Raw genomic sequence first — 21,866 nt, 5'->3', positions numbered from 1 at the left:
AGCCAGGGCCCCACTGCCTCATCCTTCGTGGGGGGATTCCTGCCCCCAGACAGGAGGCTGAGGGCATGGCAGGGCTGTGCTGTGCCAGCAGGAAGGTGAGGCACAGATTGGCACAGCCACACCGCACCCCAGGAGGTGACAGCACCCCAAGGTGGGACACCCCAAGGCTCAGTCCCAAGCCAGCCACATCTTGCAGGGCAGCCTTGTGCTGGCATCCTCCTGCTCCTCTGGTGCCCCCTTAGCTGGGTGGGCACAGGAGCTCCCAGGGGTGCAGAGGCATCGGCACAGCAGGGTGGGAGGTGACAGGACAGAGGGACAACATCTCACACGGACACAAGGCACAGGCTGCAGCTGCCACAAGCGGCCAGGCAGAGGTGGAAGGAGCCTCCTGCAGCCCAGGCTCTGCCACCGCAGCTCTCAGTCCTGCAGCGCCACCCCGGAGCGCTGCAGCGGCCACCTGTGCCCACAGGGCAGCAGCTGGAGCCCGGCTGGGCACCGGGGGGAGGTGGCAAGGACGTCCCCGGTGCAGGGCTGGGCCGGGGTCCTCCTGTGGAGCTTCTGCCGCCGGGCTGGGGAGCAGCCATAAGGAGAGAGCAAAGGAGCTTACGGTACCTGGGCTGGGAGCTGGAGTGGAGGATGGAGCAGAGGCCATGGATGCATGGGAGGTGAGCTGGGAAGGGCCTGGCGGAGGGGCTGGAGTGGAGTGAACGTGGGGGGTGGGGAGCTGGGAAAGATCTGGGGAGGACAAAACACAGGGACACCAAATCAAGCCTGGGAGGTGCCAGCGAGGCACCCACGGGAGGGGACCCCAGCTCCACCCAGCCTGCTGGGACCTGATCTCCTCTGCTCCTCCCAGGAGCTATTTCTCAGCCCTGGGTCCCACTCACAGAACAGTCCAGGCTGGGAGGGGGCTCCAGAGCTCAGCCAGCTCCAAGCCCCCCTGCCCCCAGCAGGGACATCCTCCCCCAGAGCAGCTTGCCCAGAGCCCTGTCCCAGCCTCCCCTGGAGCAGCCCCAGGGATGGGAACTCAGCTGGCAGCTCCCTGGGCAACCTGCTGCAGTGCTGCAGCAGCCTCCTGCTGCAGTGCTGCAGCAGCCTCCTGCTGCAGTGCTGCAGCAGCCTCCTGCTGCACAGCTTCCTCCTCACAGCCAATCTCAACCTGCTCTGCTCCAGGCTGAAGCCATTGCCCCTGGGGCTGGCCCTGCAGCCTTGGGCAGCAGTCCCTCTGCAGCCTTCCTGGAGCCCTTCAGCTGCTGGGAGCTGCTCTGAGCTCTCCCTGGAGCCTTCTGCTCTGCAGGCTGAACTCCCCCAGCTCCCTCAGCCTGGCCCAGAGCAGAGCTGCTCCAACCCTCTGAGCATCTTGGGGGTCTCCCCTGGCCCCTCCCCAGCAGCTCCAGGTCCTTGCTGTGCTGAGGGCTCCTCCTCTCCTGTTGCTGTCCCTCTGGGCTGTGCTGCTGTGCACAGCTTCCCTCAGCACCCCTCTGCCAGCCCTTCCCCTCAGCAGGGACCCCACTGGGACCCTCCTGCCTGTGAGCCCTGGGGTTGTGGTGGCTGGAGGGCATCACCCACCGTGAGGTGCCAGCTGCACTCTGCTGCACCCAGCCTCAGGAGCTGCTCCATCCCTGCCTGCCCTCCCTGCTGGGCAGGGTGGCTGCTGGGCAGGGCACCCACGCCAGAGATGGTGCCCAGGGACCGAGTGGCTGTGAGGAAGAGATGTGAGATGTGACAAGGAGCAGCAAGCCCAGAGGTGGAGCTGCTCTGCCAGGGCTATGGCATCAGGGGGGTGAGGGACCTTGGCATTCTGGCTGCCATCTGCCCATGGGTGGTGTCGAGTGCCCTGGCTGCTGCTGGGAGCCTCTGGATGGTGCTGAGCACCCCGTGGGCTGCTGCTGCCCTCCTGGATGGGTGTGGAGGGCTCTGGGTGCTGCTGCCCACTCCCAGCCAGGCTCAGGAAGCAGCTCCCTGGGCAGAGCCTGCACCAAGGGGCATGAGTGGGCACAAGGGGTGGTGGAGGCAACACTGCACAGGGCTGGGCACTCTGGGGCTCATCCTGGGCAGGCAGAAGAGGATGACACATGGGGACAGGGTGCCCAGGGTGCCCCTGCTGCCTCTACCCACAGCCATGCTGGAGGAGAAGGATGCCAAGAGTGCCCAGAACAGGAGGAGGGGGAATGGGGATGGAGCATGGAGGAGTGCTGGGAGATGGAAAAGTCCAAGGCTGGCAGAGAGCAGAGAGAGGGCAAAAGGTTGGGCAGGGGAGGAGGAGAAGACCAAGACCAGGAGCAGAGGGAAGCAGACTCAGGACAGCAGTGCTGCCAGCCTTGCCTGGCACACATGGCACAGTGACAGCAAACACTGGGACATGGCACAACCAGCTGGCAGGGGGAGGTGCTGCCCTGTCCCACCCTGGGGTGAGTGGTGGCACACTCCAGGGGCACGAGCACAGGGTGAGCCTGCAGCAGCCTGGCACAGGGCTGCCAGGGCACCTGGTGGTTTGGAGAGGTTGGCACCGTCTGGAAATCCTCTGTGGCTCAGAGGCTCTGTGGCAGGCTCAGGAGCAGGGGCAGCCTCTCCCCCCTGCCCCAGAGCCCTGCTGGCAGCTTCCCCACCGCAGCTTCTCCTGCTCCTCACCAGGGGCTCCAGGGGCTGAGCTCAGCCTGGGCTGTGGCTGTGTCCCTGCCCTGACCCCCCCCAAGTGCCTTCTGCCCTTCTGGGCTCCTGGCAGCAGCCCTGCAGCATGTGGGCAGGGATGGGGGTGCCAGCTGTGCCCAGCGGAGGTGGGGATGCAGCCAGCCTGCCAAGACCCTGCTGCATACACCCAGCCCCCTCCAGCCAGCGCCACAAAGCCTCCCCCCAGCTCCCCCCACAGCACAGCCCCCTGCAGGGGGAGATGCAGCCAGGGTGGAGGTGGCTGTGCCAAGCGGTGCCTGCTGGCAGGGGCTGGGTGCCTGCTGGCAGGGGCTGGGTGCCCGCAGCTAAGAGCCAGATACCCACCGGTAGGGGCTGGGTGCCCACAGCTCAGGGCCGGGTGGCCGCCTGCAGGGACTGGGTGCCCGCAGCTCGGGGCCCGGTGCCCGCCCGCAGGGACTGGGTGCCCGCAGCTCGGGGCCCGGTGCCCGCCCGCAGCTCGGGGCCTGGTGCCCGCCTGCAGCTCGGGGCCCGGTGCCCACCTGCAGGGACTGGGTGCCCGCAGCTCGGGGCCCGGTGCCCGCCCGCAGCTCGGGGCCTGGTGCCCACCTGCAGGGTCTGGGTGCCCGCAGCTCGGGGCCCGGTGCCCGCCCGCAGCTCGGGGCCCGGTGCCCACCGGCAGGGTCTGGGTGCCCGCAGCTCGGGGCCCGGTGCCCGCCGGCAGGGTCTGGGTGCCCGCAGCTCGGGGCCCGGTGCCCGCCGGCAGGGTCTGGGTGCCCGCAGCTCGGGGCCCGGTGCCCGCCGGAGGGTCTGGGTGCCCGCAGCTCAAGGCAGGGTGCCCACCCGCAGGGACTGGGTGCCCGCAGCTCGGGGCCCGGTGCCCGCCCGCAGGGTCTGGGTGCCCGCAGCTCGGGGCAGGGTGCCCGCCCGCAGCTCGGGGCCCGGTGCCCACCCGCAGGGTCTGGGTGCCCGCAGCTCGGGGCCCGGTGCCCGCCCGCAGGAACTGGGTGCCCGCAGCTTGGGGCAGGGTGCCCGCCCGCAGCTTGGGGCCCGGTGCCCGCCCGCAGGAACTGGGTGCCCGCAGCTCGGGGCCCGGTGCCCGCCCGCAGCTCGGGGCCCGGTGCCCGGTGCCCGCCCGCAGGGACTGGGTGCCCGCAGCTCGGGGCCCGGTGCCCGCCCGCAGCTCGGGGCCCGGTGCCCGCCCGCAGGGACTGGGTGCCCGCAGCTCGGGGCCCGGTGCCCGCCTGCAGGGTCTGGGTGCCCGCAGCTCGGGGCCCGGTGCCCGCCGGCAGGGACTGGGTGCCCGCAGCTCGGGGCCAGGTGCCCACTGGCAGGGTCTGGGTGCCCGCAGCTCGGGGCCCGGTGCCTGCCCGCAGCTCGGGGCCCGGTGCCCGCCCGCAGGGACTGGGTGCCCGGTGCCCGCCGGCAGGGACTGGGTGCCCGCAGCTCGGGGCCGGGTGCCCGCCCGCAGCTCGGGGCCCGGTGCCCGCCGGCAGGGTCTGGGTGCCCGCAGCTCGGGGCCCGGTGCCCGCCGGCAGCTCGGGGCCCGGTGCCCACCCGCAGGGTCTGGGTGCCCGCAGCTCGGGGCCCGGTGCCCGCCTGCAGCTCGGGGCCCGGTGCCCGCCGGGCGCGCTGCTTACCACTGACGTCCAGGTTGTACTTGGCCACCACGCTGCCCATGGAGCTGGTGGCGGTGCAGACGTAGGTGCCGCTGTCGCTCTTGTTGAGGAAGGGGAAGATGAGGACACTGTCGGAGCTGAGCTGCAGGGGGGCGTCGCTGCCCTCCTTCTCCCACAGGAACTCCTGGGGGCTGGGGGAGGGGCAGAGGTCAGGCACCGCTGCACCCCTCCCCCCCGGTGCCCTGGGGCACGGCGAGCGCCCAGCAGGGCAGCGCAGGGCAGGGGGAGGCTGCGGGAGGGCTCAGGGTGGAGCTGCTGCTCCGGGGAGAGCAGAGAGGCTTTGCCTGTGCCCCCGGGAGCCTGGCAGGGAAGTTTGGGCCCCTGGCATTCAGGGTTGGGCTCCTCAGTGCCAGAAGGACATTAAGGGACTGGAGCAGGGCCAGGGAAGGGCAACAGAGGTGGGGAAGGGGCTGGGGGAGAGGGCTGGGGAGGAGCAGCTGGAGGAGAGGAGGCTGAGGGAGACCTCCTTGCTCTCTGCAGCTGAGAGGAGGCTGCAGCCAGGTGGGGGCTGGGCAGGGCCAGGAGCAGAGGAGATGACCTCAGGCTGCCCCAGGGGAGGTTCAGCTTGGCCATGAGGAACAATTTCTGCCCCTTGAGGCTTGCCCAGGCCTGGGCCCAGGCTGCCCAGGGCAGTGCTGGAGTCTCCATCCCTGGAGGGGTTTCAGAGCTGTGTAGATGTGGTGCTGAGGGCCATGGCGTGGTGGTGCTGAGGCAGTGCTGGGTAAAAAGCTGCGCTCAGCGATCTCCTCTGACCACAACTCCTCCACGGTGCCAGGCTGTGCCCAGCCCTGTGCCCACGCAGCGCTCCCTGTGCTGGCCCTGCTCTGGGGAGGGCTCAGGGGTGGGCTCGGGAGCCTGGCAGCAGGAGGCTGAGCTGGGCAGGGGCCGGTGGTGCTGAGCAGGGCGGGGCAGGATGGTGCTGAGCAGCCTTACATGGGGTTCCCCTGCCCATCACACTGCAGCTGCAGCTTCTCTCCCTCCCGCGGGTACTGGGGGTGTGGTTCGATCTTCGCCGTCGGTTTGTCTGGAACAGGAGAGGCAGAGCTGGGTCCCCCCCCGCCCCCACCCCTGCCCCCACCCTGCAGGGGGCACCCAAACCCCTGCCCCTAACCCCCCCCAGCCCTGCAGGAGGGACCCAAAGCCCTGCCCCTAACTCCCCCCCCCCCCCCCCCCCCCCCGCCAGGGCAGTGTGAGGGCCCCCGGGGGGCAGGGGGTGGCACCGGGGTTGGGGGCAGCACTCGGAGCGCTCAGGGCAGCTCCAGCGACCCTCACACTGGCACCGCCTGGGAGGTGTGAGACAAGGAGGGTGGGCAGAGCAGGGCATGGGGGAAGGGCACTGGCTGGGCACAGGGCACAGGCTGGGCACAGGCTGAGGACACACAGGGCACAGGCTGGGCATGGGAGAAGGGCAATGGCTGGGCACAGGAGAAGGGGACAGGCTGGGCACAGGGGACAGGCTGGGCACAGGCTGAGGACACACAGGGAACAGGCTGGGCACAGGGCACAGGCTGGGCACAGGGCACAGGCTGGGCACAGGCTGAGGACGCACAGGGAACAGGCTGGGCACAGGCTGAGGACACACAGGGGATGGGCTGGGCATGGGAGAAGGGCAATGGCTGGGCACAGGAGAAGGGGACAGGCTGGGCACAGGGGCCAGGCTAGGCACAGGCTGAGGACACACAGGGAACAGGCTGGGCATGGAAGAAGGGGACAGGCTGGGCACAGGGCACAGGCTGGGCATAGGAGAAAGGAACAGGCTGGGCACAGGCTGAGGACACACAGGAGACAGGCTGGGCATGGGAGAAGGGGACAGGCTGGGCACAAGGGGACAGGCTGGGCATGGGAGAAGGGCAATGGCTGGGCACAGGAGAAGGGGACAGGCTGGGCACAGGCTGAGGACACACAGGGGACAGGCTGGGCACAGGAGAAGGGGACAGGCTGGGCACAGGCTGAGGACACACAGGGGACAGGCTGGGCACAGGAGAAGGGCAATGGCTGGGCATAGGAGAAGGGGACAGGCAGGGCACAGGGGACAGGCTGGGCACAGGCTGAGGACACACAGGGGACAGGCTGGGCATGGGGCACAGACTAGGTGCAGGGGACAGGCTGGGCCCATGCTGGGCATGGGAGAAGGGCCCAGGCTGGGCACCCCGGCTGGGCACCCCGAGGCCCTGCAGGAGCAGAGCAGCTGTCGCTGTGCAGGGGCCCTGCAGTGCTGTGCTGTGTGCCCCTGGACCATCTGTGTGCCAGCTCCGCTGAGCTGTGCTGAGGCCTCTCCCTGACCCCTCCCCTGTCCTGTGCCCCTCCCCACTGACCCCTCCCCCCCCCAGCCACCTACAGTGGACCTGCAGCTTCTGGGTGGTCGACCTCTCTGCGTTCTGCAGGGACTCGTGGTCCACGGTGCAGGTGACCTCGGCCTCGTTGTCCTCCTTGGTCACTCGGAACTCCACCCTGCTGCTCACCGTGAAGGTCTTCCCATTGTCATCCTCCTCCACCTGAGTGCCCTCATCTGTGGGGACAGGGCACCAGGAGAGCTGCTGCACACCAGCCCCCAGCAGACAGCCGTAGAGGTGTCAGGGCTGGAAGGGACCCCAGGGCTCAGCCAGCTCCAAGCCCCCTGCCGTGGGCAGGGACAGCTCAGCCCAGGGCAGGCTGCTCACAGCCAGCTCCAGCCTGGCCCTGAACACCTCCAGGGCTGAGGAGGAGGCTTCCACCCCCTCCCTGGGCAGCCTGGGCCAGGCTCTCACCACCCTCCTGGGGAACAACTTCTTCCTCACATCCAATCTGAATCTCCCCACTTCTAGGTTGTGCTCCATCCCCCCCAGTCCTCTCCCTCCCTGACCCCCTCCAAAGTCCCTCCCCAGCTTTCCTGGAGCCCCCTGCAGATCCTGGAAGGCCACAAGAAGCTCTCCTGGGAGCCTTCTCCTCTCCAGCCTGCACAACCCCAACCCCCTCAGGCTGTGCTCACAGCAGAGCAGCTCCAGCCCTCTGCTCCTTCTCCTGGCCCTGCTCTGGACACCTTCCAGCCCCTGCAGCCCCTTCCTGGAGCAGAGGCTGCAGAGCTGGCCCCAGAGCTGCAGCTGTGCTCCCAGCAGAGTGGAGCAGAGGGGCAGAGTCTCCTTCCCTCCCCTCTGGCCACACTTCTCTGTGTCAGTACCACAGGATGCCAGCCTGGCCCAGTGCAAGCCCTGGTGCCCTCCCTTGCCTCCACGGCGTCCCCCAGCTCCCCCCAAGCCCCTCAGGGCAGGGCCCCCCTGCTCGGCCACCCACCCTTCAGCTCCTTGTTGCCCTTCCTCCAGCGGAGCTGGGCTGCAGGCTTGCTGCCCGAGGACCTGCAGGTCAGCCTGGCCACCTTCTCCTCGTCGATGGGCTGCTCGTGGCCGAAGATCTGAGGCTTCTGGGGGATTCCTGGCGGGGCAGAGGAGAAGCACAACAGCTCCTGAGCCCCGCGGCTGCTGCCGCCCCGGGCCGGACGCAGGAGCGGAGACGCAACAGTGAGCGCGGCCAGGAGCGGCCGCAGGGCTGCAGGGGAGGAGGAGCAGGAGGGCTGCGCGGACCCCACGCTGCAGGCAGGTGAGCAGCAGCAGCAGGGCTGCAGGGGAGGAGGAGCAGGAGGGCTGCACGGACCCCACGCTGCAGGCAGGTGAGCAGCAGCAGCAGGGCTGCAGGGGAGGAGGAGCAGGAGGGCTGCGCGGACCCCACGCTGCAGGCAGGTGAGCAGCAGCAGCAGGGCTGCAGGGCCAGCGTACTGCAGGCAGGAGGCGAAGGGCAGCAGGGCTGTGGGGCAGGAGGCGAGGGGGGGGCTGCGGTGGGGCAGGAGGCGAGGGGGGGGCTGCGGCGGGGCAAGGCGGCGGAGGGGGGGCTGGAGCGGGGCAAGGCGGCGGGGGGGGGGCGGCAGCGGGGCAGGAGGCGGGGGGGAGGAGCGGCAGCGGGGCAGGAGGCGGGGGGGAGGAGCAGCAGCGGGGCAGGAGGCGGGGGGGGGGGCGGCAGCGGGGCAGGAGGCGGGGGGGGGGGGCGGCAGCGGGGCAGGAGGCGGGGGGGGGGGGCGGCAGCGGGGCAGGCGGCGGGGGGGAGGAGCGGCAGCGGGGCAGGAGGCGGGGGAGGAGCGGCAGCGGGGCAGGAGGCGGGGGGGAGGAGCGGCAGCGGGGCAGGCGGCGGGGGGCGGTGGCGCTGCCCGGCAGGGCGGTCCCGGGGCCGTACCCAGCACGGTGACCAGGGCCTTGGCGGTGCGCACTGGCATGGTGAAGATGGAGCAGGTGTATTCCCCCTCGTCGGCCAGCACCACGTCCCTGATGCTGATGGTCAGCTCGTTGGGGGTCGACCTCTCCAGCTGGATCCTGTTGTCCCGCAGGGCTGGGGGAGCACAGAAGGGTCTGGGTCAGAAGGGAGCTGCAAAGGACTCCACCATTGACCCCCCCAGTGGTTGAGCAGCCTCAGGAGCTCACTCCGGCACTCAAACCCCACACATCCTCTGCCGGCTTCCAGCTCCTGGATCCCTGCTCCAGGGACTGCTGTCATGATTCACAGAGTGCCCTGGGCTGGGGGAGAGCTCCAGAGCTCAGCCAGCTCCAAGCCCCCCTGCCCCCAGCAGGGACATCCTCCCCCAGAGCAGCTTGCCCAGAGCCCTGTCCCAGCCTCCCCTGGAGCAGCCCCAGGGATGGGAACTCAGCTGGCAGCTCCCTGGGCAACCTGCTGCAGTGCTGCAGCAGCCTCCTGCTGCACAGCTTCCTCCTCACAGCCAATCTCAATCTGCTCTGCTCCAGGCTGAAGCCATTGCCCCTGGGGCTGGCCCTGCAGCCTTGGGCAGCAGTCCCTCTGCAGCCTTCCTGGAGCCCTTCAGCTGCTGGGAGCTGCTCTGAGCTCTCCCTGGAGCCTTCTCCTCTGCAGGCTGAACTCCCCCAGCTCCCTCAGCCTGGCCCAGAGCAGAGCTGCTCCAAGCCCCTGAGCATCTTGGGGGTCTCCCCTGGCCCCTCCCCAGCAGCTCCAGGTCCTTGCTGTGCTGAGGGCTCCAGAGCTGGCTGCAGAGCTCCAGCTGAGGTCTGCCCAGAGCAGGGCAGAGCAGAGGGGCAGAGATCCTCTCTCTCCAGCTCTGGCCACACTGCTTTGGATGCAGCCCAGGCTGCCCCTGACCTGAGCTGCCTGAGGTGCAGCTGCTTGGGTTCCCAAGGGCTGAGGCTGAGCAGAGACCCCCCCAGAGGCCAGGGTGCAGCTGCTCTGCTCTAGCTTGAAGCCATTGCCCCTTGGCCCTGGCACATCAACAGGAGGGTGAGTGCCAGGCTCAGCGCCGCCACACCGCTCATCTTTTACCTGCTGGCATCACCGTGGGTGAGCAGCAGGAGGGTGGGCACCCTCTGGGCACCACCAGCCCAGGCTCACTGCTGCTCTGCTCCTGGAGCTGGCTTCCCCTCCCCCCCAGGGCACACACCTCGTTTCTCCCCGAAGTAGAGAGTCTGCTGGGCAGGGTTGGACCACTGCAGGGAGGAGTCGTCAGGGTCCTCCACCTGGCACTTCAGCACCACGGTGCCGCCGGCCACCACCGTCTCGTCCGACGTCGTGGGCTGGCTCTCTGCACACACACAGGGAGAGGCCACAGAGTCACAGAGCTGCCAGGCTTGGAAGGGACCCCAGGGCTCAGCCAGCTCCAGCTCCAGCCCCCTGCCGTGGGCAGGGACAGCTCAGCCCAGGGCAGGCTGCTCACAGCCAGCTCCAGCCTGGCCTTGAGCACCTCCAGGGACGAGGAGAAGGCTTCCAGCACCTCCCTGGGCAGCCTGGGCCAGGCTCTCACCACCCTCCTGGGGAACAACTTCTTCCTCACATCCAGTCTCAATCTCCCCACTTCTGGTTGTGCTCCATCCCCCTCCAGTCCTATCCCTCCCTGGCACCCTCCAAAGTCCCTCCCCAGCTTTCCTGCAGCCCCCTGCAGACCCTGGAAGGCCACAAGAAGCTCTCCCTGGAGCCTTCTCCTCCCCAGGCTGAACCTCCACCTCCCTCAGCCTGGCCCAGAGCAGAGCTGCTCCAACCCCCTGAGCATCTTGGGGGTCTCCCCTGGCCCCTCCCCAGCAGCTCCAGGTCCTTGCTGTGCTGAGGGCTCCAGAGCTGGCTGCAGAGCTCCAGCTGAGGTCTGCCCAGAGCAGGGCAGAGCAGAGGGGCAGAGATCCTCTCTCTCCAGCTCTGGCCACACTGCTTTGGATGCAGCCCAGGCTGACACCAGCCTGCCCCTGGCTGCTCTGCTGCCCTTGGCAGTGCTTTGTTTTGGCTCTCTGCTCTTTTCTCCTGTCCCTTTGTGTCCTAGGGGATAAGGAGGGGGAGAGGAGCAGGGAGTGAGGAGCTCTCAGCAGCTGCCCTGCTTGTGTCCACCTGAGACCAGGAAAAGCATCCTGGAGGACATCCAAACATGAGCAGAAGCCTCCCTGGTGTAAGGCTCTGGAGCCCTGGAGCAGGGAGGTGGTGGAGTCTCCATCCCTGGAGAGCTCCCAACCCCCCCTGGATGTGTTCCCCCCTGTGTGACCTGCTCCAGGTGACCCTTCCTTGGCAGGGGAGTTGGATTCAGTCTCCAGAGGTCCCTTCCAACCCCTCCCTCGTGTCCTGTCTGCTGCTCCTGAGCAGCCCCAGCTCTGCTTTCCTCCTGCTGCTGCCAGGAAGGAAGGGATTGGGCTGCTGCAAGCTGCTGGTGGCCAAACTCTCTCCAAGCTGGATGCAGTTGAGGCCAGGGTCTGACCACCCCCCCCCCAGAACAGACCTGAGCTCTTAATTAATTAACACAATTAGCAGCAGCAGCAGCCACAGTGCTGGCCTCATTCCAGCACTCTGGGGAGGAGAGGAAGAGACAAAACACAGCCCCAGGAACCTTCTCTCTCCACAGCTCACAGCTGGCACCCCCAAGCCAGGTGACCAAGCCCCTGGAGACCCCCAAGGCCCTGGAGACCCAGAGCCACTTGTGGCTGCCTTAGGTGTGTGCCAGTGGCTTGGGTGGGGGCACAGCTCCAGGGACCCCCTCCCATGGCACAGCCCCTCTAGCATGACCCAGATCCTCTCTGCCATGTGCCTGCCAGCTGGCAGCAGCAGATGGGCACAGCCAGGCCATGGTGCCCCTGGGCCTTGGTTTAATTAACCCCTTAATTAATTGACAGAACAAGGGCACAGCCACGATGGGGAGGGGGCAACAGGACCCTCCCCCAAGAGCAGTGCTGCCCACCATGGGCAGCTTCACTCAGTGCCACAAGTCCCTCCACAGCCTCATCCTCACTGGCAGGGCAGCAGAGGGGCACAAGGGGCAAGGCTGCCATGGCATGGCTGGGGACAGTGGCACAGTGGCTGCTCCAGCCTGGCACGGCCTCATCCTGCTCAGATCCTGAGGAAGGCTCTGGAGCAGGAGCCTGGTGAGGAGCAGCTGGGGTGGCTCACCCTGGAGAGCAGGAGGCCAAGGGGAGACCTTCTGCAAGCCCCTGAGAGGAGGCTGGAGCCAAGGGAGAGGAGGAGAGGGCAGAGGAGGAGAGGGCAGAGGAGGAGAGGGCAGAGGAGGAGAGGGCCTCAGGATGCTGCCCCAGGGCAGCTTCAGCTTGGCCATGAGGAACAATTTCTGCCCCTGGAGGCTTGCCCAGGCCTGGCCCAGGGCAGAGGTGGAGTCTCCATCCCTGGAGGGCTTTCCAAGCTGTGGTGCTGAGGGCCATGGGTTGGTGGTGCTGGGGCAGTGCTGGACCTGTTGATGTTAAAGGTCTCCTCCAAGCAGAGCTGTTCTGTGCCAGGGCTGGTCTCAGAGGGGCACCTGGGGGCACACTGCCCACACTGCCCCAGCCCTCAACAGCACCCAGGGGGCCCTGGGCAGCAGCCTGGGCCTCAGAGGCAGGATGGGCAGCAGAGCAAGGTGGCTGCAGCAGAAGCTTGCAGGCCTGCCTGGCACAGGCCTCAGCACAGCTCCTGCCAGCCTGGGCACAGGTGCTGGGCACCCAGGGAAGCATCCGCCCAGGCCGTGCCAGCACCTGCTGCCAGCACAGAGCTGCTGCTGCCTGCCAGCCTGGGCTGGCACCAGCCCCTCTCCTGCCCTCTGCCACATGGTGCCCTGGCCAAAGCTGCCCCTGGGGCTGAGGGGGGGCTGCACAGCTCTGCCCCCCATGTGCCAGCTGGGCAAAGGCTCCTGCCCATGGGCAGAGAGTGCCCAGCCCAGGGTCAGAACCAGAGAGCTGCTTCAGGTGGAAGAGAGCTCCAGGATCATCCAGTCCAATGCCAACCCAACCCCACCACGGGCACCAAACCCTGGCCCCAAGTGCCATGGCCACAGGGCTCTCAACACCTCCAGGGCTGGTTCCCAACACCTCCCAGTGCCAGCCTGTGCCAGCCCCTGACCACTCCTGCAGGACACAAATCAGCCCTGAAGGCCAACCTCAACCTCCCCTAGGGCAATGCCAAGGCCACTTCCTCTCCTCCTCTCACCCTGGCACAGGGATGTGCTGAGAAAGCCTCTGCTGGGGCAGGAGGAGCCCCAGAGGGCAACCTCCAGGGCTCAAACACCTCCAGTCCACAGCCATGGCCCAGGGAGCTCTGCCTGTGGTGCTGAGCCTGCTGCCAGCATGGCAGAGCCACAGCTGCTGCCACAGCCCTCTGAGGAGCTCTCTGCCCTCCCCAGGGCTCCCCCCCTGCAGCCCCCTCCCCAGGGCTCCCCCACCTGCAGCCCCCTCCCAGGGCTCTCTGCCCACTCCAGGCTCCACCTGCAGCCCTCCCCCACCTGCTCTGCCCTCCTGGGGCTCCTCCCCCGCAGACCCCCCCCCCTCCCTGGGCTCCCCCCCTGCAGCCCCTCCCCAGGGGCTGCTCGGCTCCGTTCCCAGCTGCCAGCACCCTCCCAGGGCAGCAGCTTTGAGCTGGGCTCAGACATCTGCTGAGCAGAGCTGATCCGAGCTGGGGGTGAAGCCCCAGCCTGGGCCACCCAGAGCACAGCTTCCAGGCTCCTCCTCGCCGGCAGCCGACTGGCTCCAGGTTCGGGGAGGGGAGGGAAAGCTGCTCCAGGCATCTGCTCCGTGCCACCCTGAGGCACCAGACTCGCTGGCACTCTCCAGCTCTCGGAGAGGAGACCTCTGGGAGCTGCAGCAGCTCCGGGGCTGGCTCCTTCTCCAGCCCTGCTGCCCCTGGGGACAGCTCTCCCGGCTGCAAGGCTTGGCCGGGACGGGGCAGGGCTGTGCCAGCCCAGCAAGAGCAAGGCAGAGGAGGACACGGGCAGCAGGAGATGAAGGCAGCAGATGGCTGCAGCCTGAGACAGGCTCAGATGAGGTGGTGGTGGCGGTGGGAGGGATGCACGAAGCCAGGCTGGGCTAGGAGAGGGCTTGGAGCCATCCCCCGTGTGCTGCTCTCTCTCAGGTTGGACTCTCCCCAGCACAGGGAGGCCTCAGGGGCTGCAGCACCCAGGTGGCTCCAGGGAGGTTCCCTGGGGTTTCCTCTCCAGGATCCATCCAGGATCTCCCTCTGCAGCCTCTGCTGCTGAATCCTCCCTCTGCCAGCTCCCAGCCCTGCCCCTCCAGCCTCTCTGCCCCCATCCCTCCCCCGACCACGCTGAACCCCTCCCGAGGTGAAAGCAGCAGGTCCGAGGGGCACCGAGACTCAGCTCCAAGCCCCAGCAGCAAATCGCAGAGCTGCCTTCCCCCTGCCGGAGCGTGGGGCTGGGGGCTGGCAGCCCCTGCCCCCGGGCACCCCAGAGCTGGCAGCTGCTGGGGACACCTGCCCAGGGTTTGAGCACCTGGATCGCGGCCAGCAATTAGCAATCAATCAGCAGCCGAACAGCAGCAGCCGGAGGCGCCGGTTGCAAGTGCTGCTGAAGCTCTGGGCTGCCAGGCTGCCCTCTTCCCTCCTCCTTCCTCCTCCTCCAGCCCTGCCTGGCTGCTTCAGAACCAGCCAGCAGCTCCCTCCTGCATCCCTTCAGGTCCCTCCTCAGCAGGCAGCGGAGCTGAGCTGGGAGCAGCCTCTCCTCCTCCAGGGCCAGCAGGACCCTTCCTGCCCCACAGGCAGCACCCAGCCCGGGTCACCCCACACCAAGTGCTGCCCGGGGCCAGGCAGGGGGCTGGGCTGGCAGCAGGCTGCCGGGGGGGGGGGGGCTGGGGAACCCCCTCAGATGGCAGCAGCAGCAGCTCCTGCCTGCAGCCTTGGCAGCCACACAAAGGCAGGCTGCTGCTGGCAGCCCTGCTCTCCTGTTTGCACATCCACAGCAGCCTGGTGGCCAATTAGCTGAGCAAAGGCAGTGGCAGCAGTGGGCACTGCCAGCGCCGGGCACTGCCAGAGCCTACTTCCCAGGCCACCGGCAGCCTGAAGGGACCTGGTGCCACCCTGCCCTGCAGCCTGCCCAGAGCCCAGCCTGGGCACATGCCAGCCTGCCCAGCACAGGCATGTGAGGACAGAGATGAGGTGAAAAGCTCCTTCCTGGGCCACCAAGAGCCACCCAAGCCCCCTGCCCAGCAGCAGGGGTCCCCATGGACCCTCACCCCCTTGCCAAGGGGCAGTGAGCTCCCTCAGAGCCACCCAAGCCCCCTGCCCAGCAGCACAGCTCCCCTGGGACCCTCACCCCCTTGCCAAGGGGCAGTGAGCACCCCCAGAGCCACCCAAGCCCCCTGCCCAGCAGCAGAGCTCCCCTGGGACCCCCATAAGGGCACTGAGCACCCCTAGAGCCACCCAAGCCCCCTGCCCAGCAGCAGAGCTGCCCTGGGACCCCCAAAAGGGCACTGAGCACCCCCAGAGCCACCCAAGCCCCCTGCCCAGCAGCACAGCTCCCCTGGGACCCTCACCCCCTTGCCAAGGGGCAGTGAGCTTCTCCAGAGCCACCCAAGCCCCCTGCCCAGCAGCAGGGGTCCCCATGGACCCTCACCCCCTTGCCAAGGGGCAGTGAGCTCCTCCAGAGCCACCCAAGCCCCCTGCCCAGCAGCAGAGCTCCCCTGGCACCCTCACCCCCTTGCCAAGGAGCACTGGGCACCCCCAGAGCCTCTCGCCCCAGGCCAGCAGTGGGCAGAGGCAGGGAGGGGGCCCCCCCTGGCAGGACCCTCCCCCAGCCTGCCAGCAGCCAGCTGATCTCTCCTTCTCCTCTTTATTTTTTGAGGCTGTTTCTGAGCTCCCACCCCGAGGCCAATCTCCAGCGCTGCTGTTGCCAAGGGAACCAGGGGAAGGAGCTCTCGGCTCTGACAGCTCTGTTTTAAGGCTCTCCCTCCTGCCCAGCGAGGTGGCTCAGGAAGGGCTGCTCCAGCTGCCCTGCTGCCCCTGCTGGCACCCAGAGGCTGGCAGCAGAGCTCTGCCCCAGCTGGCAGCAGCAGAGCTCTGCCCCAGGCCTGGGTAAGAGGAGATGGGAAACTGGGGGGGGGGGAGGGGGGGGAGGGGGAAGGCTGTGGCAGCTCTGCCCCCCCTGCCCCTGCCTGCTGCTGGGCACCACACAGCTCCCTCCTGGCTCCTCCTGAGCTCCACTCCTGACTCCATGCAGCAGGGGAAGAGCTCCAGAGGATTCAAATTCCAACGATGGAAGCCTGGGGGCAGCGCTGCTGGGCTTGCAGGTGGCTGTGGTGGAGGCTCTCTGGTGCCCACAGCCCACCAGGGCAGGGCAGGGCAGGGGCTCCTTTGTGAGCCCACCACGAACCACCCAAGCACCCCCTGCCCAGCAGCAAAGCTCTCCTGAGACTCCCCCCAAAGGGCACTGAGCCTCTTGGCAAGGGGCACTGAGCACCCCCAGAGCCACCCAAGCTCCCTGTCCAGCAGCAAAGCTCTCCTGGGACCCCCCCAAAAGGGCACTGAGCCTCTTGGCAAGGGGCACTGAGCACCCCCAGAGCCACCCAAGCACCCCCTGCCCAGCAGCAAAGCTCTCCTGGGACCCCCCCCCAAAAGGGCACTGAGCACCCCCAGAGCCACCCAAGCTCCCTGCCCAGCAGCAAAGCTCTCCTGGGACCCCCCCAAAAGGGCACTGAGCCTCTTGGCAAGGGGCACTGAGCACCCCCAGAGCCACCCAAGCTCCCTGCCCAGCAGCAAAGCTCTCCTGAGACCCCCCCAAAAGGGCACTGAGCACCCCCAGAGCCACCCAAGCACCCCCTGCCCAGCAGCAAAGCTCTGCTGGGACCCCCCCAAAAGGGCACTGAGCCTCTTGGCAAGGGGCACTGAGCACCCCCAGAGCCACCCAAGCACCCCCTGCCCAGCAGCAAAGCTCTCCTGGGACACCCCCAAAAGGGCACTGAGCACCCCCCGAGCCACCCAAGCACCCCCTGCCCAGCAGCAAAGCTCTCCTGGGACACCCCCAAAAGGGCACTGAGCACCCCCAGAGCCACCCAAGCACCCCCTGCCCAGCAGCAAAGCTCTGCTGGGACCCCCCCCAAAAGGGCACTGAGCCTCTTGGCAAGGGGCACTGAGCACCCCCAGAGCCACCCAAGCACCCCCTGCCCAGCAGCAAAGCTCTGCTGGGACCCCCCCAAAAGGGCACTGAGCCTCTTGGCAAGGGGCACTGAGCACCCCCAGAGCCACCCAAGCTCCCTGCCCAGCAGCAAAGCTCTCCTGGGACCCCCCCAAAAGGGCACTGAGCCTCTTGTCAGGGGGCACTGAGCACCCCCAGAGCCACCCAAGCACCCCCTGCCCAGCAGCAAAGCTCTCCTGGGACCCCCCCAAAAGGGCACTGAGCACCCCCAGAGCCACCCAAGCTCCCTGCCCAGCAGCAAAGCTCTCCTGAGACCCCCCCAAAAGGGCACTGAGCACCCCCAGAGCCACCCAAGCACCCCCTGCCCAGCAGCAAAGCTCTCCTGAGACCCCCCCAAAAGGGCACTGAGCACCCCCAGAGCCACCCAAGCTCCCTGCCCAGCAGCTAAGCTCTCCTGAGACCCCCCCAAAAGGGCACTGAGCACCCCCAGAGCCACCCAAGCTCCCTGCCCAGCAGCAAAGCTCTCCTGGGACCCCCCCAAAAGGGCACTGAGCACCCCCAGAGCCACCCAAGCTCCCTGCCCAGCAGCAAAGCTCTCCTGGGACCCCCCACAAAAGGGCACTGAGCACCCCCAGAGCCACCCAAGCCCCCTGCCCAGCAGCAAAGCTCTCCTGAGACCCCCCCAAAAGGGCACTGAGCACCCCCAGAGCCACCCAAGCTCCCTGCCCAGCAGCAAAGCTCTCCTGGGACCCCCCCCAAAAGGGCACTGAGCCTCTTGGCAAGGGGCACTGAGCACCCCCAGAGCCACCCAAGCACCCCCTGCCCAGCAGCAAAGCTCTCCTGGGACCCCCAAAAGGGCACTGAGCACCCCCAGAGCCACCCAAGCTCCCTGCCCAGCAGCAAAGCTCTCCTGGGACCCCCAAAAGGGCACTGAGCACCCCCAGAGCCACCCAAGCACCCCCTGCCCAGCACCAAAGCTCTCCTGAGACCCCCCCAAAAGGGCACTGAGCACCCCCAGAGCCACCCAAGCTCCCTGCCCAGCAGCAAAGCTCTCCTGAGACCCCCCCAAAAGGGCACTGAGCCTCTTGGCAAGGGGCACTGAGCACCCCCAGAGCCACCCAAGCTCCCTGCCCAGCAGCAAAGCTCTCCTGGGACCCCCCCCAAAAGGGCACTGAGCACCCCCAGAGCCACCCAGCACCCCCTGCCCAGCAGCAAAGCTCTCCTGGGACCCCCCCAAAAGGGCACTGAGCACCCCCAGAGCCACCCAAGCACCCATCAGATGCCCAGGGGAAATGCAGTGGTGCCAGCCTGGCTCATCTCTGGTGCTGTGTGGTCTGTCCCCTTTGAGGTGCCCAGCACCACAGGGAGGCAAAGGCAGGAAAGCCAAGCTGCTGAAAGGTGGAGAAGCAGAGGAGAGCTCCCCAGGAAGGTGCCTGTGCTGCTGAGCTGCTCTCCTGTGCTCACCTGCCGGGGCAGCAGCTCAGGGCAGAGCCCTGCAGCAGGCAGCTGAGGCAGGAGCACTGCTGGCACCACAGGGCCTGCCCCAGGACGGCTTGGGTCAGGCTGGCAGCAGAAAGGAGCTCTGAGGAGCTCCTGCCCTGGGCACAGCACCAGCACAGACACCACCAAGCACATCCCAGCCCTGGCCAACAGGTGCCCAGGGTGCAGGGGGCAAGGGGGCTTCCACCAGGCTCTGCCTCCTGGCATGGCCAAGCCTGCCCTGGCCCCCAGCCCAGGAGCAAGCAGCCAGCAGCTGGCTGCTGCACAGCACCGAGGAGCAGAAGCGCCAGGGCTGGGCAGCAGCAGCCCGCAGGAGCCAGGGCTCCAGGGCAGCCCTGGCAGCAAGTGTGGCCTCGGAGGGCTTGCAGAGCAAGGAGGAACATCCGCGGGGGGAGCAGCGCCCGCAGCACCGCCGGGGGAAGGGACAGGTCCCTGCCAGCAGGGCAGGACCCTGCGGCTCTGCCGCTCCGCAGCCCGGGGCCAGCCCCAGGGCCACCTGCAGGGCTGCTGCTGCTGCCCTCCAGCACATCCCAGAGGCAGCAGGGAGCCTCCGCAGCGCCCGGCCCCTGCCTGTGCCCACCCCAGCCCGAGGGGGCAGAGCGTGGCACTGGGCACGGGACTGGGACAGTTGAGCTCCTTCCTGCCCAGCCCTCACCCCACAGCTCTGCTCCACCTCCCCCTGCTCTGAGCGACCTGCTGCAGGGAAGCCTCGGCTGGGTCAGTGCCACTGGCACCAGGGCTGCCCAAAGCATCACCAGGTCCCACCCCTGCTTGGCTCTCCTCTGGCCCCCCAACCACCCTGGCCCCCCCCACCCACCCCAGCCCTGGCTCCTCTCCTGGCCCCCCCAACCACCTTGGTCCCCAACCACCCTGCCCCTGGCTCCTCTCCTGGCCCCCCTAACCACCCCAGCCCTGGCTCCTCTCCTGGACCCCCCCAACCACCCTGGCCCCCCACCACCCACCCCAGCCCTGGCTCCTCTCCTGGGCCCCCCAACCACCCTGGCCCCCCACCCACCCAGCCCTGGCTCCTCTCCTGGCCCCCCCCAACCACCCTGCCCCTGGCTCCTCTCCTGGCCCCCCTAACCACCCCAGCCCTGGCTCCTCTCCTGGCCCCCCCCAACCACCCTGCCCCTGGCTCCTCTCCTGCCCCCCTCAACCACCTTGGCCCCCCAACCACCCTGCCCCTGGCTCCTCTCCTGGCCCCCCACCCACCCCAGCCCTGGCTCCTCTCCTGGCCCCCCAACCACCCTGCCCCTGGCTCCTCTCCTGGGCCCCCCAACCACCCTGGCCCCCCACCCACCCCAGCCTTGGCTCCTCTCCTGGCCCCCCCCAACCACCCTGCCCCTGGCTCCTCTCCTGCCCCCCCCAACCACCCTGGCCCCCCACCCACCCCAGCCCTGGCTCCTCTCCTGGCCCCCCCAACCACTCTGCCCCTGGCTCCTCTCCTGGCCCCCCTAACCACCCCAGCCCTGGCTCCTCTCCTGGGCCCCCCCAACCACCCTGCCCCTGGCTCCTCTCCTGAGCCCCCCAACCACCCTGGCCCTGGCTCCTCTCCTGAGCCCCCCAACCACCCTGGCCCTGGCTCCTCTCCTGAGCCCCCCAACCACCCTGCCCCTGGCTCCTCTCCTGGGCCCCCCCACCCACCCCAGCCCTGGCTCCTCTCCTGGGCCCCCCAACCACTCTGCCCCCCCCCCCCCACCCCAGCCCTGGCTCCTCTCCTGGGCCCCCCAACCACCCTGGCCCCCCACCCACCCAGCCCTGGCTCCTCTCCTGGCCCCCCCCAACCACCCTGCCCCTGGCTCCTCTCCTGGGCCCCCCAACCACCCTGGCCCCCCACCCACCCAGCCCTGGCTCCTCTCCTGCCCCCCCCCCAACCACCCTGCCCCTGGCTCCTCTCCTGGGCCCCCCAACCACCCTGGCCCCCCAACCACCCCAGCCCTGGCTCCTCTCCTGCCCCCCCCCCCCCCCCCTGCCCCTGGCTCCTCTCCTGGGCCCCCCAACCACCCTGGCCCCCCACCCACCCCAGCCCTGGCTCCTCTCCTGAGCCCCCCACCCACCCCAGCCCTGGCTCCTCTCCTGGCCCCCCCCAACCACCCTGCCCCTGGCTCCTCTCCTGGGCCCCCCACCCACCCTGCCCCCCCCCCCCCCACCCCAGCCCTGGCTCCTCTCCTGGGCCCCCCCCCCCATCCCTGCCCCTGGCTCTGTCAGTGCTGGTAGGAAGCAGAAGCTCATGCAGAGGACTGAGACCCTCAGCCCCCACCTGGCCTCACAGGCAGCCAGAGGAGTCAGGGCAGGGTCACTGCCACCCTCCCTGCCCCCTCCTCACCCTCCCTGCCCCCTCCTCACCCTCCCTGCCCGATGAAGGCTCTGCTGCTGCACTGCCTCATGCCTGCAGGTGCCTGGCCAAGAGCAGAGGACTGGAGCAGATGGTTCAAGCTGAGCTGACTCAGTAATTCCGAGGAGGAGCAGCAGATACCTCTGACTGTGGCAGCGTTATGGCACTGGCAGCACCTTCAAGGTCCCATGGAGTCAACTGGAGAGCCAGGCAGGGAGGGGACAGCTCCAGCAGGTGGTGACCTGCGTGGCCAAGCTGCTGCCTGGGCTGCAAGAGGAGCCCAGAGGGCAGGGCAGGGGGAGACCTCCTGCCTTGGCTGGGCACAGGGAGCCCAGGAGCCTACACTCTGCAGCAGCTCAGCTCCAGCAGGGAGGCACAGAATGGTTTGAGCTGGAAGGGACTTTAAAGATCACCTAAGTCCCAACCCCTGCTCCCAGGCCAGGCTGCTGGGGGCCACATCCAGCTGGAAGCCATCACCTCCTGTCCTGCCACTCAAATCCCTCTCCAGCTCTCCCCTAGGCCCTTCAAATGCTGGAAGGCTGCTGCAAGGTTCCCCCCCAGAGACCCTTCTCAAGCTGCCACCAACCTCCTCCTCCCTTCTTAGGCTTCTCTACCACAAGAGCACTGCTCTGGGACCCAGAGGAACAAAAGTCCAGCAGCACACAAGCTCCTGTGGAGCCCACCCAGCTCCAAGACCACCACACTGCCACTGCCACTACCCCAAGGGCACCTTGGCCATGTGCCCACAGCCTGCACTGCCTCCCCCCCCTCACAGGACTCCTGACCTGATGCAGCACCCAGGGCTGGGTTAAATCCCACCCAGGGAAGGCAAACCCAAACCCTGGCTGTCCTGCAGCTTCCTCCAGCTGGCTCCATGCCTGGCCAGGCCAGCACCAGGGTGGCTACCCACATGTAGACCCCACCCCCAGCTCCTCTGGCAGCTCCAAGCCCCTTGGTGAGGTGAAAACGCTGGGCACAGGGAGGAGAGGCAGAGCTGAGCAGAGGAGCTCAGGAGCAGGGAGCCCTGGGCCAGTTGGGTGCTTCCCTCCACCTCCTTCCAGAGCAGGAGAGGTGCCCACAGCTGGGAGGTGCTCAGCAGCCTTCCTTCTCTCCCTGCTTCTCCCCCAAGCCAGCCGCCCCCTGCGATGCCCCCTCCGAGACTGGCACCGTTGCAGATGGTGCTTGTGTGGGCAGCAGGCCCCCCCCCCAGGGGTCTGCCAACCACTTGGGTGCCCTGAGCTGTGCTATGCCCCCTGCCCTCACAGGAGCTTCGGCTGTCGGTGATCCAATCCCCAGGACTGAGCCCAGCCCCGGGGGGGACTTCTCCCCCAGCAGAGCAGCTCAGCCTCGGCACCGCCGCCCA

The 21,866-nt window shown here is 68.3% G+C and overlaps 2 protein-coding genes across 3 annotated transcripts in view; both read right to left on the bottom strand.

Moving 5' to 3' along the window:
* Window positions 1–21,866, bottom strand: part of CADM3 (cell adhesion molecule 3) — a 28,284-nt gene that overhangs the window by 2,580 nt on the left and 3,838 nt on the right. For both annotated transcript variants that reach the window (XM_054179211.1, XM_054179210.1), the window contains exons 2-7: window positions 9,733–9,873; window positions 8,508–8,660; window positions 7,578–7,715; window positions 6,646–6,816; window positions 5,241–5,331; window positions 4,269–4,438 (exon numbers count right to left, since the gene is read on the bottom strand). In XM_054179211.1, the coding sequence (XP_054035186.1) occupies window positions 4,269–4,438; window positions 5,241–5,331; window positions 6,646–6,816; window positions 7,578–7,715; window positions 8,508–8,660; window positions 9,733–9,873 (864 nt within the window). The remainder of the gene's footprint in view (window positions 1–4,268; window positions 4,439–5,240; window positions 5,332–6,645; window positions 6,817–7,577; window positions 7,716–8,507; window positions 8,661–9,732; window positions 9,874–21,866) is intronic.
* LOC128899612 (uncharacterized) lies at window positions 21–2,511 on the bottom strand. Its single transcript, XM_054179212.1, has 2 exons — window positions 1,570–2,511; window positions 21–735 (listed from the first exon to the last, which is right to left on the bottom strand). Exons 1-2 carry the CDS (start codon window positions 2,075–2,077, stop codon window positions 239–241), a joined length of 1,005 nt encoding a protein of 334 aa, XP_054035187.1. The 5' UTR covers window positions 2,078–2,511; the 3' UTR covers window positions 21–238.

Source organism: Dryobates pubescens (genome assembly GCF_014839835.1).
Source record: "Dryobates pubescens isolate bDryPub1 chromosome 41 unlocalized genomic scaffold, bDryPub1.pri SUPER_41_unloc_2, whole genome shotgun sequence".
Taxonomy (NCBI): Eukaryota; Metazoa; Chordata; class Aves; order Piciformes; family Picidae; genus Dryobates; species Dryobates pubescens.
Note: the sequence above shows the minus strand (reverse complement) of the source record. Positions and strands in the feature narration are given on the sequence as shown.

What these genes read in the sequence shown, in the direction of transcription:
- LOC128899612 (XM_054179212.1), bottom strand. Translation starts at nt 2,077, where the DNA reads ATGTGTCATCCTCTTCTGCCTGCCCAGGATGAGCCCCAGAGTGCCCAG. An exon ending in AGTGCAGCTGGCACCTCACG is followed by an intron (nt 736 to 1,569) that starts GTGGGTGATGCC and finishes TGTCCTCCCCAG; the next exon opens with ATCTTTCCCAGCTCCCCACC.